Source organism: Lepisma saccharinum, chromosome 7, assembly GCF_977018435.1.
Source record: "Lepisma saccharinum chromosome 7, izLepSacc3.1, whole genome shotgun sequence".
Lineage (NCBI taxonomy): Eukaryota > Metazoa > Arthropoda > Insecta > Zygentoma > Lepismatidae > Lepisma > Lepisma saccharinum.
In genome coordinates this window covers 67,660,253-67,681,127 of record NC_139235.1, presented here as the reverse complement: position 1 = coordinate 67,681,127, position 20,875 = coordinate 67,660,253, and the positions used below count along the sequence as shown (strand labels likewise).

The 20,875-nt window shown below is 35.9% G+C and overlaps 3 protein-coding genes across 4 annotated transcripts in view; 2 read left to right on the top strand and 1 right to left on the bottom strand.

Annotated features, from left to right (window-relative positions):
* The window catches only part of LOC145989895 (uncharacterized), a 198,026-nt gene extending 193,221 nt beyond the window's left edge, over positions 1–4,805 (top strand). The window contains exon 5 of the mRNA XM_083125380.1: positions 900–4,805. Coding sequence (XP_082981506.1) covers positions 900–1,078 — 179 coding nt within the window. The 3' untranslated portion in view covers positions 1,079–4,805. The remainder of the gene's footprint in view (positions 1–899) is intronic.
* Positions 4,806–6,580: 1,775 nt separating this feature from the next.
* The window catches only part of vito (nucleolar protein viriato), a 34,302-nt gene continuing 20,007 nt past the window's right edge, over positions 6,581–20,875 (bottom strand). The window contains exon 4 of the mRNA XM_083125379.1: positions 6,581–6,849. Within this exon, the coding sequence (XP_082981505.1) occupies positions 6,589–6,849 (261 nt within the window). The 3' untranslated portion in view covers positions 6,581–6,588. The remainder of the gene's footprint in view (positions 6,850–20,875) is intronic.
* Hel89B (histone acetyltransferase 1) overlaps positions 13,025–20,875 on the top strand; it is a 156,982-nt gene continuing 149,131 nt past the window's right edge. The window contains exon 1 of one of the 2 annotated variants that reach the window (XM_083125375.1): positions 13,025–13,106. The gene's annotated coding sequence lies outside the window, so the exon portion shown is untranslated. The remainder of the gene's footprint in view (positions 13,107–20,875) is intronic. The other variant, XM_083125377.1, reaches the window with a different exon arrangement.

Below are 20,875 nucleotides of genomic sequence, written 5' to 3'. Positions count from 1 at the left end.
CATTTTCCTACCCTCTTTTGTTACGAAATGAACTGTAAAATGCAAAATACACTAAAATATGTTTATTTACCGATGCAACACTTTCTGAAGTTTGAATTATCCTGTGAATTATTCAATTCACGGAAAATTGATTAATTCTGCTGTAAATACTTGAGAAAAATGGACCTCTTTGTATAGCACCACACCATGAAGGCATATAGGGGGTGTGGGGGTAACACCCCACACTTTCTTGATCCGGTCGTGAGTGGGGGTGATGTGATCAGCATCACACCCCTGACCACCTTTACCCCCCAAGGTTTCTCCCAGGTACCCATGTTATTCGATGCTGGGTGAGCGCTGGGGCCACTTCCAACGTTAGAAAAGTTCCCGGATTTGAACCGGCCGGGGATCGAACCCAGGACCTTCAGCATGGTAGTCAGATGTGTTACCGACTGAACTACCGCAGCCACCCCCTCTGTATAGAAATAAACTTAATATTCTGGGAACTACATAAATGTGCTATTGGAAGGGATAGATTTGCTTTCTGTAATAAGTGCAGTTTTTAAATCAAATTTAGGATTATATTCACAATTTTAAAACCAAAATGTCATTTTATATAATACTTTTGATTCGAGTTGATTTTGTGTTTTAAGTCCACTTTATGCACAGTAAGGTTAATCGGAACTGGACCTACAGTTCAAAGTGGGATTCAAACCACTATGTGACTCAAACGGGTGTCAAACCTGGGACCCCTTGATTACAAGGCCATGACGCAACCATACTTTTGATCCAATTTTTCACAGATATAACACTAAAATTTTATTTTATTTACCACTTTGAACTTGAAATTGACTGTTTTACTGAAATTTTGCTTTTTTATTTACCAAAAATATGTGCCTCTATAAATAATCCATTTTCAGGGAAGGAGTACAAGATTGGTCAAGTGCTTCCTCAAGACACTGGGACATGTCTTGAGTGTGTGTGTGATAAGAATGCTGACATCTCGTGCAGCCCAAAGGGATGCAGTCATCCTGATGAATCAGTGTACCGAAGACAATATGAGGGAAGTATGGACATTTTTGACGTAGATTCCTTCTAGAAGATACATGAATAAGTGTATGTATATAATATATGTTAAAGTCGATAATTTAAAACATGATCAATCAAAATAGGGAAATATAATAAACATAATTTATAGGCAGCATCACGAATATTATACATATTTTAAGACATTTGTAGATTTGATTTACAAACAAACAGGGTTAGAAATAAACTCTGCTATTTGAAAGACATATAAATTGATGTGATGGTTCAGAAAGTGAAGTTAGTTGTATACACGAGACAATAAAACTAATAACTACTCTTCATATCTCCCATGTAAATATTTTACAAAACCAAAATACTGCGAGCCAAAATTTGAGATGAATGATGACATATCAGCTTCAACTGAAATGCATAACAGTTATTTAACTTTCATCTGAAGGAGTTGGAAGCAAAAGGTTTTGTACAGGGTGGTCAGAATTAAAGTTTCCCTTCTCAGAGCCCTCAGGAGCCCATGTTCAAATTTTCACCACCAAGTGTAAATGTGGCGCTTAGAATTAAAGTTCCTCTACTCAGAGCCTTCTGGAGTCAGAAGCATCAAATTGCAGTGAAACTTGTATAGAGGCTATACAATAATAAGAGGCAGATCCTGTATCCAATTTTGATTCTTCTTCCTTCTGCTTCTGCTCATCTTCATACTGTCTCTTGTCTTTGTCAAATTTATCCTTCAAGTTATGGAACATCTCGGTTTGGAAGTGCAAGACAGCATGATCAATGATTCAGTAGCAGTATGTTGTTCACTGTGCACCAGATTTCCATCTGGTGGTGAAAATATGAACTAATGTTTTCATCAGCATTTGCTTTCCCATTGTCTCCAAAGCCTCTATGCCAACTCACCATATAAGTAAGGGGAATTTCAATTATAACCAACTGATATACATTTACATTCCCATTGAATTCAATAGCCAATACCTATCGGTTAGCTATAAGTTTTGCAAATTCTGAATATTCTTTTGTATTTTTAATATTACTTTTTGTTACATTTTGCACATTAAAAAACTTCTTATATGGTTATATCTTAGAGTGAAACTGTTTTTATTCAAAGTGTTAAGTTTGTTACTCAGTTCTGTTGAGTACTTAATAAATATTCCGATTTTGCATAAGCAGTTGCATGAAATCTGGTTTCAACAACTGTAATCGTAATTTTAAATTGATTTCCCCCCCTCCAATACCAGCTCATTCATGTTCATAACTTTAAATCAACTGACGGAATTTGCATGACTATAAACATTATTAAAAGCAGTAACATAGTAAGTAAGCCTATGCAAAGGGGGAAAAATAAAACTAATTACATTATGAGATGCATATCATTATGAAAGACCTATATAGAAAATATACAGATCTCACTGGCACAAACTCCCTTCGCTAATACACTATTAGAAATTTCTACGAAAGTTTTTTGGGTGAAAAGTTTTCCAAAAATAATTATTTTTATCAGAAATTCTATGTATTTCCAACTATTCTACTTGAATTAAAAAAAAGACTACATTACATAGCTTGCATTTGAAAACTTTATGTAGACATAGTTTATGACCCATCATATCAACATCACATATGAATCAATTCATTTGCAGTCTCTTAGTAAGTCAGTATGTCTATAGTATGTACCTGTAAATGTGGGTCTCACACGGATATAAATTCTTAGCTAAATTTTGTACAGAACATTCAGATGGGGCACGTGGAATTCAAAATAATTTAATAGGTGCATACTGAAGATATTATAACCTGGAAGGTGATATATGTAGTTTGTTAGTGCTCAAGCACTTTGTGTAAGTACGAGCTTTGGCCTATTTTATAATGTGTTAATAACCTATTTATTAGTAGGATAATTGGATCTATCTATACACAGCCTGTAACTTTATGCAAATGTATGCCACTTTGTGGTTATTTTTATGATTATAAAGTTTCCTTTGTTTTGTAAAATATAAATACTCAGTGTAATTTTCTAAGGCAAAATTGTTGCAATCATCTGGTGACACATGTTATGGAGATAAATGAACCACAATTCAGATTCTGCATGGAATATTTATGAATTTCTATAAGATGGGTATGATATCAGTTATCAATATGGCTGAGTTGATACCGATGTATCAGTATTGGCTGATATAAGTGGTATCGATTGGATTTTATTTACCGATACAAGCTGATAACTTTTCGGCATTTTGATCTTTTCCAGGTCTGCAAAAATGCCATACGGCACTTTTGCAGTCCTGGATGTTGTGTAAAATTCAAAGTTTACATTGATTTAGACCCAATATTTTATGACAAACTGTACTTTGATGATTACATAATGCGTATTTTAATATTTTGATGTAATTTTTGAATGTTTTAACACAAAATTCTTGTAAGTTTACAATTGGAGTGGAATACACACCCACTAATGTGAATTAATGTTTTGAACAACTTGTAATTGTTATAATTAAAGAAAGAATTTTAAGGTGCAAAATTATGGTCGGGAAAGGGAAAAAAAGGTTCTGAAAAGGTTTTCAAAAAGGTGCAAAAAAAAAATGTGCTGATAAAATACCTTTATTCAATGCTCTCCTTCTGTGCATAATGCACGTGGACCGAATAGAGAACTGTAGTTATGCCAAGTAGGTATTGTTGAAATTTGGGTTTTCTCTCGTGTGTTTTGCTACATTATATTGGGAACTTTTGGGGCTGCAAGAATTATATTATACCATTTCATAGCTCTCTTTCTGCTCTACAAAATGATGCTATTTGATTTTATGTAGCTGCTCAAGCAGTGAAATCACTTATTTTTCTGTCCAATTTTCTAACAAAACATGAAAGAAAAGGAAGGAAAAAGTTGCTGAAGCATCAAAGAGGGGTAAAAAGGGGACAAATGTGATAATCTCGCGAAAAAGGTGCAACAAAATGTGTTAATTTTACTTGATTTCATGTCCTAAAATACATATCTGAAACTATCGGTATGACAATAGCTATATGTTTCGAAAGGTGCTGCACCTTAAAATTAGTTCTCTAGTTATAATTTTCATGCATCTGTATAGGTGGTAATCTCTCTCTGTATGGTTATTGCTTCAAAGTGGTATTGGTTCAGCCCTAGTTATCAGTACTTCATCTACACCAGCAAGAATTTCATATCCAGCACATCATACATACTAAAAAGCCAATAAAAGCACTGATAATAATGACTACACATTCAATGTAATGCAAAAAGATCTTGAGAATGTAAATCTGAGATAAGCTTTTGCATCACCACAAAAGGATTCGACAAAGAGAAGTATGTCTATTCAATTTGTAAATCATGGGACAGTTCACATAGGTAGCACATCAGGGGTGACTTTGTAGGTTGATTTATACGAATGGTATGGTATGCTATGGACCTGGGTTTGAATTCTGGCCAACCACGTTTCTAACACAGCTTTGTGTGAATCAAAATTTAATGTACATACAACTTCCTTCATATCATAATTAACAAACAGAAAATCCTACATTAAACTTAATAATAAAAGCAACTACTTTTAAGTATGCAATATATGCCAGACACATGCCATGCCTAAGAGGGAGCAGCTGTTGTAATTTATATGCAAGAAACTGTAAGGTTATGTATCATGCAGGCCAACTTAGAATAGGGTACTGTGATACCAGGGTTGACCTGTAATGTAATATCAAATAAGTACATTAGCAGCAATGTCTTCTAGTCTGTGGCCCACAGTACATTAATGTTATCACTTAGAAGTATTGAGAAATAATATATGTAAATAAATAACTTTATATTGAAACTATGTTTGTACTTCATTTGTTCCCCTTTACTTTCCTGTGTTAGAAATGCATAAGAGCTTGTAATTAAAACTTGTTTTAGTTTAAGATTTCATTGCATTAATGGTCATGATGTACCGTATGTTAATGTTTCTATCAATATTTTCATCCATGTATGGAACAAATGTATTTACAGGAAAGTCTGAGCTTACATGTGACCCTGTGTAGGACTTTCTTCGTATTTAGTTACTTAACATCACTGTTCTACCTCCTTGGGGCAATTGTGACGAAATATGTGAAAGGATAAACACATTGAAATGCCTATGCCTCCTTGGCTGTAATTTCAGTTTATGCACAGAAAGGCTAATCGGACTGGACCTAGAGTTTAAAGTCTGATCTGAACCACTATGTATCTCCTCCAGGTATCGAACCTGCGACCCCTTCATTAAAAGGTCACGACATTACAACTACACCATTGAGGAGGCCGGGTTGTGATTTGTGTCCAGAACCTTTGGTGGCGAGTGTTAGTGACCACCACGGCAGCACTATTTTGTGCGGACGAGACCAGTTAGTATTATTTCTCTTGTAGTTTACGATTATTAAAAGCACAAGAACACAATTTTTCATTGTGACGTTTCAGGAGAACACACACTCCCATCAAAAATAAATGTCTGATTGAGGAAGCGTGTGTTCTCCTGAAATGTCACAATGGAAAACTGTGTTCTTATGCTTGCAATAACCATAAACTACAAGATAAATAATTCTACAGAGTGTCCCACTCGTAAGGGGTCCCGGAAAAAGTGTTATAAAAATCTTAATAAAAGAGGATATGAAACCAAATTTGTACATGACATACCTTTATGGTTGAGAAATGAAGGTACATTACAAGAAGTGCTGGAAGTGACCTCCCCCCACCTGTATACACAGTTCAACACGGCGCTGCATGTTCGTGAATGTTGCTGCCAGAGTATTCTGTGTGACTGCCTGGATTTCACGGTGGATGTTCTCACGTAACTTGTCGATGGTGCGTGGTTTGTTCTTGTACACACTACCTTTAAGGTGTGTGTACAAGAGTTACGTGAGAACATCCGCCGTGAAATCCAGGCAGTCGCACCGAATACTCTGGCAGCAACATTCACGAACATGCAGCTCCGTGTTGAACTGTGTATACAGGTGGAGGGAGGTCACTTCCATCACTTCTTGTAATGAACCTTCATTTCTCAACCATAAAGGTATGTCATGTACAAATTTGGTTTCATATCCTCTTTTATTAAGATTTTTATAACACTTTTTCCGGGGGTCCTTATGAGTGGGACACCCTGTACAATGCAAGAAATACGTACATACAAGAAAAACAGTTAGTATTATATTGGTGTAACTTTAGTGGACTATCAGCCATTCGAGTACAGTAAAACCTCGATAATCCAGACAGGCCAAAAAAAAAAAGCAGCAGAATGCAAGGTTTTAAATGTGACTAGAAGTCAACAAGAGAACTGAGAACTTCCCAAAGAAAAGGCAGTCAACCACTGATGAAATTCTGTTTTCCGCAGACTTTGTATTATATAGTGTATTTAGGCCTATGCCCTTTAAATACACCATAATAAATTGTTTTGTTGCTATAAACTGACTTTTAATGCACTTTCTACTGTTCTTTTAGGTTATTTCAGTTAATCCGGACTTTCATTAAACCACTCAATTTGTCCCCCCCCCCCCTCCATTATTCTGGATTAGCGAGGTTTTACTGTAATTCTATAAATAAGGCTGAATGAAAATATCGATATTATTTCCTTAATGATTTTTATTTTTCTTTCTCCTCTGGGATTTCTTTTGGTTTTTCTTTCTCTGCATCGCTAACCTCCGTCCTTTCTTCTTCATTTTTATCTCGTCCAGCTTTTTCTTCATCTGGAGAATTTTATTGCTGTTGACAAACTTTTCTGAATTCTTCTTTACAGCCTTCTTTACATCTTGGGCTGTTTTCAGTTCCATTGCTAGCTTGTCTTTCCGAGGTTCTTTTTTCTCTTCTTTATTTTTGGGTCCCACCTCTTCTACCTGTAAAAATTAAAACAGATTGTTGAAAAATCTATAACTAACACATCGGGAATGATGATTAACACTGCTTATTCACATACATGTACCAGGTGGTCGTAAATAAAATTGGCTACTCAGAGCTCGTTTGAAGCATCCGATTGTGATGAAATTTGGTATAGAGTAGTAGTCCCCAAAACTTTTTAGGTCATGTAGCACTTTTCAGTAGAAAAGTTCATCACGGAGCACTAATTTTCACGCAGCACTTGTTTGACCATACTATTTGAGGATGGAAGGTAAACATTCAGAATTTGGAACTTTAGACATGTGAAACATTTTTATTTCATTACAAAAAAAATATTTTCAACTAATTTCACTACATACATTACAAAACAAACAAAAAAAAAATATTAAGGCAACACATTTTAAAACTAACTAAAAGCAAGTATTGTAAATTATATCTTCATAGATCTGGTACATAAAACAATTTTTAATGTTGCAAAACAAAAATGCTACTTGGGACCATTCTAATGAGAGGGATGAGACTGAATTGATTTACATAACTTAGCTATATCTGGTTGAATTTGAGACTGCTGGAGCCGAATATTTGGCTCCGCATCGAGACTAGATCTGTCTTTTGTTTTAGTACCTGCATAAGCAGAGAATCTTGATTCACGTAAATAAGGGGTTGCAAAGGGCAAAAGAATGGCTTTATCAGACAAAACTTTTAATTAGTATATTAACGGACACCAGAATTCAGATAGCGACTTCTTATTTGAAAAATTATCTTTTATAGAATCTGATGTTAAATAAATCAAGCATTCAAATTGCTGCATTGTCAGAGGGGCTGGTTTTTCTGACACACAGCAGAGAATGGGTTTACAACCCAAAAGTTTTCTTTCATTTTTTCATGGAGTTCTTCTCGAAAATAACTGCTGAAACTATGAAGCAAATTTAATACGTGAACTTGAAACTCAAGATATCCCCATGTATGTCTGAATCTAGTTCTTCTATAAATTCTTTTACCATTGGCAAGCTTAAAGATTGCCATTGTACACTGATTCTGCCCAAAACTTGATTTTCTTTTTGAACCCTTGCACTTTATTGCTGGTGTTGCTTTTCCTTGAAGTGAGATGCTTAAATTATTAACTTTCTGAAAAATATCACCTAAATATGTCAATTTTATTAGCCAGCGTTTGTCACATAACCTGTCTCCCAAAGCGAAGTCATTGTCAGTCAAGAAGGTACTGATTTCAGGTCTCATTTCAAAGAGCCGAATAAAACTTTTGCCTCGAGAGAGCCACCTAATTTCTGTGTGAAAAAGTAAAGATGTATGTAAACTCCCCATGTCATCACACAACACTTTGAATAGCCTGGTATTCTTAGGACTTGATTTAATAAAATTAATTAATTTCACGCTTTCATCCAGGATTACTTTTAGGGAAGGTGGCATCTTCTTCACAGCAAGGGCTTGGCGGTGGAGGATACAGAGGCTACTGCTGCACTCCTTCGCTTTTTGTTTAAATTTTGAGAACACCAGACGTCGTTCCAGTCATGGCCTTCACGCAGTCTGGGCACACATCAACACAATTATCCCATGGGATGCCATTCACTATGAAAAATTCATCTATTAATTTAAAAATTTCAGCGCTAGTTATGGTAGTCAGTAATGACTTGCAGAGAAGCAGATTCTCTTGAAAAGACTCCAAGTACTGGTAGCGCACAAAAACTATTAAAATTGCCAACCCAGCTATATCTGTTGATTCATCCATTTGAAGCTAAAATTTAGTGAATTTTATTCATGAAAGTAACGTAGCTTTCACGTCATCTGCTAAGTCCCTCATGCATCATGAAATAGTGTTATTTGACAAAGGAATTGTGTGTGTTAATTTTGTGGCTTTTCCATCCATAACGCTGAATGGCTTTGCCTTGCCGCTACGTCCGATTTCCATTGTTATCTGTGGAAGGTCAAGTATGCACCTCAATTATTTCTACTCAATTTTTACAAATGCATGACTCGTGGCTGCACAAAATTCAAAATTTTAAGACCTGGTTATTTCTTTATTCTCCCAATTTCAAGGAGCACTAGAAGATGTTTTGCAGAGCACACTTTGGGGAACCAAAAGCAGATGAAAAAAAAATCTTCAAAATTCCACCACCAGGTGGAAATGTGGCACTGACATAACCAGAAGTTGGACATGCAAAACTGAGTCCCATGTCCCCCACCCCCCTTCTGTTACACCAGAACAAGACCCAATCAAACTCTTTTAATGTCATTTCAGTGTTCTGCATCCTCAGATTAGTAAAGAATGGGTACTTTCATTTCTGTAACAAAATGTGTGTGTAGAACAGTGTAATCACTAACCAACTGAAGTGGGGAATTTAACATAATTTACTTCACAAAACAAGAATGGCATCACCATGGGCTATTACAATTTGTGTTATCACTGTGTACCTTTATCTAGTATGGTGCAGTCTGCTGGCATAATGTTTATTTACAAATAATGAACTTTGACTGCATTTGAGTGAAATTGCTCAAAGCATTTCAATATAGCACATGAAAAATCAATTTTTCATATGTTGAGGCAGTTCCAAATTCTGATGATACTTTCAAATCTATGTCCAAACTACATTTTTGTAAATAAAAAAACACTTAGCAATTTGAGGACATCTCAAACTATAGTTTGGCAACAAAAAATCATCGAAATATAGTGCATAGTTAGGGAGTGATCAATGTTTTGACTATGAAAACTGCAGTCAAATCAAGACAACACAAATTTTCATGGCAGATTGATATTTTGGAGACCAGGTCTGGTACAGTATTACATTTGGAAAAGATCAGTCAAAACAATTAATATGGTGGACTCGCAAAGACTACCCATGCCCAGCATGGTGAAAATTTGAATTATTTTTTTTTTCTTGTCAGCATTTGCTGCTCCATGGTCTCCATAGCATCTACACAAACTTTCACCAAAATCCGATGTTTCAAATGGGGTCCAGATAGCTCTGAGTAGATAGTAGAAACTTCAATAACGCGAAATTGATACTATAATTAACAAAAGTAGAAGTTCAATTAAACCATCTTCAGGGACTGAAAAACTTAAAGTATGAGAAAATGTAAAATTCATAAACATGAACCCAGGATTACATGAAGGTTATTTTAAAATTCTCCACGAAAGAACATAGTTTTAAGTAGAACCTGATTCTAACCTTTACAAATAATAAATCCAGGTACCTCTGATTATGAAGAAGTTATAAGGAGACCCCCCATGTTTGTGCTCACTTGTTCTATCTACATATTGCTTGGATTTCAGCAATAACTTTTTTTTTAGTGATTGAACCCACACATTGTAAGTAGTTTGTTTTTTAACTGGTGGCGAACTTGAGCATGATTTGTTTTCTGTACACCATGCTTTCCATTGTAGCCTTTTCATTGCGAAAATTTTTGTTTTTGCTGTTTATCTCTATTTTTGAGGTTTTCTTCCACACTTTTTTGTAAAATTTACATTTGGGAGAAAGGTTGTAAGCCTTGCATGAAAATATCAGAACACAGGGCAGCAAAACGTCACCAAGCAAGAACTCGTGCTCAAATTGCTAAGCAGTTCAGCATGTTCATGCAGACAGTCGTGTGCCTGAAGAAGTAAAGTGTATGCAGGTATTAATCATATTCATCCTTTGCCGTTTCCTGTCTCTGGCTGGGTTGGCATAGAAGTCAAGCCTCTCCATTTTTTTCTGGTTTTCCACCACTCCTCTCTTTTCATGGTATTCTAATCTTGTCCTCTTCTCCTAACCCTCTCCGCTATCTGCTCTTTCCACTGACATCTTGGTCTCCCCCTTGGCCTTATTCACACTCCTTGGCAGTCTCTCTGCATCCATCCTCTTCATGTGTCTGAACCATCTCATCTGTGCCGAATCTATCCTATCCTGAAGCTTCACCACCCCCTCCTGTCTGTTGGACCTCCTCATTCCTTAGTCTTTAAAAATAATAATCTCCACTGCCTGCATCTTTCTTTTGTCTCTCTCTCTCTGTCATTGTCCAAGTCCCCATACGTAATTACTGGCCCACAGTATGTGTTACATATTACCGTCTTGCATTTCATAGGTACTTCCCTGTTCCGTATTGATCTTCGAATGCTTTGATAATAGTCCACCACCCACTTGTTCTCTTCTGTTTACCTCCTCATCTATTCTTCCACTTCTCTCAATTATGCTTCCTAGATATTTGAAGCTCTCCACTACCCTCAACTCTTCCGTGTCCATCTTTATTCTTGGTTCATTTCTGGCTCTGTTTCTTGTTGTTATTAGCACCTTGCATTATTAAAAAGAACATTATTGGAAAGCTTCACAGGCACAGTGGTAACGTTGTCACCATGATTGACAACTAAAATTAAATTTTGATATGCATGCAACACATTCACCAGTTTGCATGGTTCAATGTCCCGGACTCTGTGGACGACACCGCTTGAAGCTATCAATTTCTCAGAAGTATAAAAATGCATTTTGTTGCACCCTTCTTGACACGTGGTAGGAAGAGTGGGATGAGGTGAAGGGCAACAAGGTTCATGCTATCAAGCATAGAGATGTAAGCTAATATACATCTATATGCTGGGAAAAAACAGGCAACATCAACAGTGTTTCAAAGACAACAGATCCTGTTGTGGTAGGACCATTGAACTATAAAACTGGAACTCTTGCTGCAACGCGTTCGTGACTCGCAGCAACGAAAAGTGAAGCCACTTTTGCAATTAGTTTCTCAAGGGAAGAAAACTTGGCAGAGAAGTGTTTATAACATGTATTTACTTGCCTATTTCCTTTCGTATAGGACAAAAAGAAACATAATTTAACCATATTTATGCATTCAGTGATATAAATGAACGTGTTTCTTCGCTACATCAATAGTTGGCATGTGTTGTTTCGAACAATTTATCCAGTCTTAAGTGGGTTGAACATGGTACGGTTGTGTTCGGAGTTTTGATGTACAAGTTGTGTAGATAATTGCCCAGGTGTCCACTTTTTTCAGTAACTACCATTCTTAAAATGTGTGTATACTATGTCTATTTATTAAAACTTGATTACTGTCATTAAATGTACCGAAAAATTTCGAATGTGTTTACACCCACGTGTTTCATACACTGTCCCCAAGTTATTAAACTTTGTAATAGCAAATTGAAATTTTCCATAACTTATAAACATATAAAATTACTTGAGTCATGGAGAGAAACTAACCAGAAGTAACAAAGCAGATTAACATAATTCATTTCTGGATAGATGGTCATAAAATTTTAGTTTTATCTACATGCCATGCTTACGAGCAATTTGGGAATTGTTGGCAGTAGTTCCTAAATTTTAATAGTGCACAAAAAAAGCCCAATGCACAGGAAGAAAAAAAAATTGTGTGGAAGCTTCGAAATGAATGTTAAATATTGTTTGAGATTTGTTGACCATGATTCAGTTGTTTTTTTTACTGAAAGTGTTAATTGTGCATTAATTTAATAACATTACTTTAATAAATGATGCAAGCTATAAAAAAAATATAATTTGGATTTATGAAGCAATTTTACTTGTGGGTAAGATTTATCCAGTCTGCTTCCTTACCTCCTAACTGAAACTTGTATCCTGTTGGGTTACTGTCTAGATTTCATTTGGCATTTTGTTAGATGTAGCTTCCTTGCATGCACTTGCTGTATCCTTCACCTTTTCTCATTTTATGAAATTTAATCAGGATATTGTGTTAAATTTATATAATTGTCTATCGTGGATGCACAGTAAAATGAAGAATTAATGTGTCCAAAATATATGCACTTATAACAAAACCAAAATTTAGTCTCGCTTAATACAGAGTAAAATTGAAGTTTCTGTGCATATATATGTCCTTTTCAATTTATTCCGTACTTTTTAATTATTATTTTATTTCCATGCATTTGCACAGTTCTCGTTAGAGTAAAGAGATGATAATTAAGTATAATCATTGAAAATCAGGAAGAGGAAATTAAGTAATATAAAAGATGTCATTATTCCCAGACAGCTAGTAATCAGCCCAGCCAGGAAATATTAATGGAATGCTTATGTCATTTATTGTTGAGTTGGATTTACTGAAGAGGATAAGCAGGAAGTGTGCGAGTAGGAAGGATGACCTGAATAACTGAGGATTGTTATGTAAAAAGAGGAGAAAAAATAGCTGGGGGAAAAGAGTGAAGAGGGGAATTGAGACTCCTTGGTGAAGCAGGAATGGGTGACAATCTCTGGAGTTCCAAGGAGCTTCAGGTCTATCACTGAGACTGGTAAGAATCCTTAATTTTGTATCCAAATATGTGCCGGGTCTAACCTTGACGATGTAAAATGCATTTGAGTGAGAGAATCCTTTAAAGTTGTGTTTTCACCTCTCGCAGCTGAGGTCATGGAGGCTTACCATTATTTATAATTAGAGTGTCAATAGGTTTGAGCTTCACACCCCAGGAAATCGATCCCAGTACCGAGAGTATGTTACTCAAAGAGATGAGCCGATTTTTACAGGCTTCAGGTAACTGAAGGTACGATACGTTGATGCTGTCAGCTGAAAGACAAGATGAGCAGACATTTGAATGTAGAGTCGCATTTATATATAAATATGGATCCGTGCATTAAAACTGTAATTTATTTTCATCCCAATATTTCATGGATGGTTTGAACCCAATTGTACTCAGTGTGTCGCTCTGATATCAACAATAATATTGTGGCAAGTTATAACACCATCCGGACAGCAGCTGCGGAATTCTCAATATTAATCAACTTTTACCAAGAAGTTCTTAAAAATACATTGATATCATTATTTTAATCCTAAATTCTGTGGTGTTTGAATGTAGGTGACCTCATTCTAATGTTTTCTCATAAATAGGCTTTTATTTCATAATTAATCAGTCGTAAAATTCAATTTGCCAACATGGAAAAAATTGTCAGTCAGCTTTCCTTCCCTGCTTACCTGGCATAACTAAGTGAAACAATGGCTTCACTTTTGAAAAAGCCGTCCTTCCAATTCAATGGGTAGCACTGACACACATTTCCGCACAAGCAAAACAGTGACAGCAAAAAATGAGGCAAAACCAGGGCTGGCCTGGTATCCCAGTTGGTAGGAGAAATGGCCAGACCTCCAGTTTTTGGGTTTGAATCCTGGTGGAACCTGCATTTTTTGCTAAAACTTCTACATACTTCATTCCCTGCATGTGTCATATCTAGACCTCGGATTTTTAGGTTCTAAAAACCTTAAATTAGGCTCAAACAATTCTGAAATACGTTGCAAAAAGACTTCATTTGGTACAGTTCTGTTCACAAGTTCTGGCACACTTGTTTGAGCTAAAGATCAGCTTCGGATCTGATTGACTGTGGCAGTACAGCCGAAGTAAAGGTTCGGGACAACAACACTCTGCAGTGTTGCTTACCATGAAATTTCTTCACCGGATTCAGGGAATTTTCTGACTTGCTGAGTGAAAAGAAACAGTTACAGGAAAGCTTTTCATTTTAATTATTACTGCAATGCAGTGTCCAATTTTAAAAGAGAATGGCAGGAAAATATGTTCCGAGATAATCAGTATCCCATAACTAATCCAAAAAAATAAAAATCTGCCTCAATCCCTTTGCTTGTGAAAAGCTGATGTTCATTTGAAAGTGGATGGTGGTTCCATGACCTCTTTCCCTAGATTAACGTAAACGTAACAGCAAAGTCGATGTTCACCAAGAGGACCCGGGTTCGAATTCCGAAATGAGCATGGGTGTTATTTGCGAGTGTCCCTTCATCAATTTTCCCATATCATCATTTATCTTCTTTGTCGCGATTAACTAAAAGTGGAAGAAAAGCGAAGCTAACAAAATATAAATCAAATTGCCATTCTAGATGCGGACGGGAGTTAATAAACAATCCAAGGCAATATGAATATCTACCACGGCCCGAATGACGTTATTTCAGGATCACTTTCGTTACTTTCTCTTACGTATGCAAACTGCTTTTGTAGCTTGTAATTTGAACACGAAAGTAGGATAAAAAAGCTCCCAAAATCAATACAGGCTGGATGAATGTCATCATATTTTCCTGAAAAGTCACTCTTCTTCGTCAAATAGTTAGTTTAAAAATATAATTATGTATGTGCCATTGACTTATAAGATTCGTCGCCACATATCAGAATCTGCTATGTTAACACAAGCTGGAGCACTAAGATTATTAGGAGTTGGAAGCACTAACCTTGAACAAAAATACGTCTTTGATTGTCTTCATTAATATACACACACAACATTAACTTATAGTCTGTGAGCAATGTGTGCACAGCTTAGAGACACTATACCATGAAGCGTATTGCTTTCAGATGAATGTAATTAGAGAGAAGGGACATTGAAAGTTTGGAGCCGGACAGGTAAAAGTGCAATCTTCAGGAGAAATCTCCCTAATAGCATGCTTTTTCGCACAGCGGCTTGTGTCCATGTCAGTAAAATGCCAGTTATGTAAGCTGAAATCCTAGGTTCGATTCCCCGTGTGGTCAAAGTTGTTTTTTTTTTTCCTTTTGTGCCAAACGGGTGTCACGAAAAGTATTTCACCGAGTCACACGACAAAGATAAGGAATCACATGTTTCCCTCCCACCTGGCTCCTCACCAGGAAGCAAGAGTGAGGTTTCATGCAGAAACCGCACACAATGAGTGCATAGAGCACATGTGTCGTTGGGCTGACATGTCTCGTTTTACTCTTTAAATTAGAAGTGTGAAACCTCGTGACCTGAGTTCGAACCCTGGTGAGACCAATATTTTTATTTATTTTCAAGGTCAAAAGTTACATGTGACATGTTTAGAAATTAGACTAAATTATTTTGGCTCAATTTGGCATTTACAAATATGATTAATGCATAACATAATTGCGAGAGCCACCAACTTTCAATTCAATAGCAAACATAGAGATGTCAAAAGTAGTGCCAAAGAGAAAACTATATTTTTCATTTTATGGGGAAAATGCACAAAAAAGAACAAAATAATGACTTTATTTTTTAAAAAAATATTTAATTTTCAAAGTGACATCCATCTGGCAAACATTTTTTGTTGCCTGCATAATGTGTCTCAAATCTGTCGGCATGTCACACTTCACTGTTGGAGGCTTTAAGGCACTAGATGTTACAAAGTTACAATATTCAATACAGATCTAGGCTCATATTTTTTATAGTTCTTCCATCATGAGCTTGACTTCTGATTAAAGCCTGCTCATGCAAAGACAGTCTAGTCTAATCGGGGCTAGGCATACAGTTTGAGGTGAATCTGAACCACTGGGTATCGAACCGGGACCAACCGTTTGCAAGGTGATGACTTTACCATTATGCCATCGGGGAGGCCTTTGCTTCTATAATGTTTTTTAGGCACGATTAAGCTAGGGATGTATAAAATTGTTCTCAAAATAAATTCATGAAACATAAAAACATAGTTCAATAATGAAAAAGTGAAATAGCTCATGTTGCTGCATAGAAAGGAGGCAAGAAAGTATGCACATTTATATCATGGTTTTAATGGTCAGAATTAAATGCTCACCAAATATTGCAAACTTGATGAGTTCAGATAGGTAAAAAGGTAAAGTGCTCCCCTGTGCATAGCACTACGCCAAAATGTCAGTCGCATTCTGAAATTAGTGACAGCTAAATTGCGACTGCATCATGACGAAAAATATTATTTAAGTGTTTCCATCATTGTGTAAATATTTTAGTTTTCTGATTGGGTTCTCCCAAGTCTTATTTCCCTTAGACTATTTAAAATGGAGTTAAGGAATAAAGTTTATCCAATATTCTAATCTTTGTGCAAGACAACAGCACACACAACAGTTTTTTTTTTAAGTATACACATATGAGATGAAATCCAACTTTGTAGCAATAAATCCATAATTTTTAACATGGTTTGGTTTCAGTTGGTGTTTTAAGTCCACTTTGTGCACAGTAAGGCTAATATGGACTGGACCTATAGTTTCAAGTGCAATTCGAACCACTATGTGCCTCAACCTCATATCGAACCAGTGACAATTTTCAACATGGAAAGTTTGGTGTAATTCCCTCAATAGAGGTGAAACCTCCAATTACAGTTTTGTGCATGCATATGAAATTTTCTATTGTGAGCATTTAGCTACTATATATGTAGTAAATTCTGCTAGATCTCATGAATAAAACTTGCTTTCTTGTCTCATAATACAAAAAGTAGTAAATGAAATTTTATCAGAGAATACAAACCAAGTAACACTGTAAAACTCACAATTGTATCATTTTTAAAATTTAATTATCCATTTCTCAAACAAGAAGACATTTTAACCTGTTCTTCAAGCAAATGCAAAATGACTATCATTTTGATCGATTTAAAATAAATTTAGAATATTTATAGTAATAACACCTACAACCAGATATAAAAAATGTATTTTTTTACAATTTTTACCAACATATCTCTCCTTCCATCCAGAAATTATTGATATAAAATCCATCCTGCAACCAGTCTGTCAGTGTTTGTGTGTGTGTGTGTGGAGGGGGGTGAAACGACGGAAGTGGAAAACAGGGACCTGTAACATAACCCAACTTGTAACGCTGTCAAGTTACGAACGGAACTATCGATATGCGTTACAATGGCATTGGCGTTCCACACAATACCGGACAGATTGGACCTACCTACAACCTGGGTAAATTAGGCGTACCGTTACTCAACGACCCATTCGCTTCAGGTACTGAGTGGAACGGGTCTCGGATGGAACGGGTACGATCGTACCCGTACATACTGTACCTGAACGGTGGCTACCGGGTACGAAATGGAACCACAAGTTGGTAACCGGTACTGAAGCACAATGACCAGCGCTTGTTATTAAAATACCGGTACATGGATAGAAATGGATGAAGCGGGGTAACATTTGTAACAGGAACTTACAGTACGTATCATAACAGTTTACTGTCAATCAACATTCCACAGCAGCAAATGGAATACCGATAAATATACACTTCTTTGTTTAAAACTAATTATAATAACTTTAGAAAAAAGTAATTCGTGATCTTTCTGGATTTTATTTATGCGAAAAATATGTATAAAAGCTATCTAGTTTATCTTTCATTAATTTGTTAATAATGGTATCAGCTATGCAAAAATTTTGAAAACCGTCACTCTGGCAAACTATTAACAATAGAAACAATTAGTTTCAACAAGCTCATGTATATTATACTAATTACAACGACCTGCGCAGAAGATCGATATTCGTCATTCAGGCAACCTGTTACTAGGAGGCATGTGCAGTAGGCCCCATTACTTTTAAAATAGGTAGAGAAGTGAAATTGAGTTTGAAGGTAGATTATGCTAATTAGAGCATGGCAAATCAACATGATTGTGGAAAACCGGAAGTTGATGGACGCCAAATTGAAAAATGTTACTTCTTAAGAGAGAGGTGTGAAACTCGGTTCAACGATAGCTTACACTAATTAAAGCATGGCAAATAAACATGATTGTGGAAAACCGGAAGTTGATGGACGCCATATTGAAAAATGTTACTTCTTACGATAGAGAAGTGAAATTCGGCTTGAAGGTAGCTTATGGGAATTAGAGCATGGCAAATCAACGTGATTCCGGAAAACCGGAAGTTGGTGGACGCCATATTGAAAACTGTTACTTCTTAAGATAGAGAAGTGAAATTCGGCTTGAAGGTAGCTTATGGGAATTAGAGCATGGCAAATCAACGTGATTCCGGAAAACCGGAAGTTGGTGGACGCCATATTGAAAAATGTTACTTCTTAAGATATAGAGAAGTGAAATTCGGCTTGAAGGTAGCTTATGGGAATTAGAGCATGGCAAATCAACGTGATTGTGGAAAACCGGAAGTTGATGGACGCCATATGGAAAAATGTTACTTATTAAGATAGAGAAGTGAAATTCGGCTTGAAGGTAGCTTATGGGAATTAGAGCACGGCAAATCAACGTGATTCCGGAAAACCGGAAGTTGGTCGACGCCATATTGAAAAATGTTACTTCTTAAGATAGAGAAGTGAAATTCGGCTTGAAGGTAGCTTATGGGAATTAGAGCATGGCTAATCAACATGATTGTGGAAAACCGGAAGTTGATGGACGCCATATTGAAATACGTTAATTCTTAAGATAGAGGAGTGAAATTCGGTTTTATGATATTATGGATATTACTGCATTGGAAATCAACATGATTAGGGAAAACCGGACTTTAACGGAAAAATTTACTTTAATATTCCTCTTTCCTTTGGTGATTGCTTATGTTAATTAGAACATGGTCAATTTATATGATATTATAAAACCGAAAGTCGATGTACGGCATAATTAAAAATGCAATTTATTAAGATGAAGAAGTGAAATTCGGTTAGATTATTGCGCTTACTAATTCGAACATGGACAATGCATATGCTGTCTGTAAAACTGGAAGTTGATAGACGCCATGTTGAAAAAGAAATACATTTGAGTGTCGATTTAGTTTTTATTTATTAAAAATTAAATATGATTTCCATCAAACTCAGGTTTTCCAGAATCATGTTCATTTGTCATGTAATTCCCATAAGCTACCATCAAACCAAAATTCACTCCTCTGTCTTAAGAAGTAACGTTTTTCAATATGGTGTCCACGAAATTCCGGTTTTCCACAATCATGTTGATTTTCCATGCTGTAATTTCCATAATCTACCATCAAACCAAATTTCACATTTTTCAATATGGCGTCCACCAACTTCCGGTTTTCCACAATCATGTTGATTTAACATGCACTAATTAGCAAGATCTACCACTAAATCGAATTTCACTTCTCTATCTTAAGAAGTAACGTTTTTCAATATGGCGTCCATGAACTTCCGGTTTTCCACAATCATGTCAATTTGCCATGCTCTAATTCACATAAGCTTCCGTCAAACCGAATTTCACTTCTCTATCATAAGAAGTAACATTTTTCAATATGGCGTCCATCAACTTCCGGTTTTCCACAATCATGTTGATTTAACATGCACTAATTAGCAAGATCTACCACCAAACCGAATTTCACTTCTCTATCATAAGAAGTAACATTTTTCAATATGGTGTCCACCAACTTCCGGTTTTCCACAATCATGTTGATTTGCCATACACGAATTAGCATATGCTACCATCAAACCAAATTTCACGTCTCTTTCTTAAGAAGTAACGTATTTCAATATGGCGTCCATGAACTTCCGGTTTTCCACAATCATGTTGATTTAACATGCACTAATTAGCAAGATCTACCACCAAATCGAATTTCACTTCTCTATCTTAAGAAGTAACGTTTTTCAATATGGCATCCATGAACTTCCGGTTTTCCACAATCATGTCAATTTGCCAAGCTCTAATTCACATAAGCTTCCGTCAAACCGAATTTCACTTCTCTATCATAAGAAGTAACATTTTTCAATATGGCGTCCATCAACTTCCGGTTTTCCACAATCATGTTGATTTAACATGCACTAATTAGCAAGATCTACCACCAAACCGAATTTCACTTCTCTATCATAAGAAGTAACATTTTTCAATATGGCGTCCACCAACTTCCGGATTTCCACAATCATGTCAATTTGCCATGCTCTAATTCAAATAAGCTACCGTCAAACCGATTTTCACTTCTATATCTTAAGAAGTAACATTTTTCAATATGGTGTCCATCAACTTCCGGTTTTCCACAATCATGTTGATTTAACATGCACTAATTAGCAAGATCTACCACCAAACCGAATTTCACTTCTCTATCTTAAGAAGTGACATTTTTCAATATGGCGTCTAATTTCCAGTTTTAGCAAAATAATTTTGATTGGCAATGCCAGGTCAACCCGAATTTCAGATCTGTAACTTAGATGGTAACATTTCTTAATATGGCGTACATTAACTTTCCCTTTTTTCCACATGTATTATTAGTTGGTAATATACTAATTACATAAACTATCATCATGTCGAACTTTCAATATCTTGCTTGAAAACATTTTTTTTAAATATGTTCACCTTGCACCCAATATTACGTGTATTGGTTATATAAAAGTAACATTATTAATAACAAATCTCACGATTCCATAT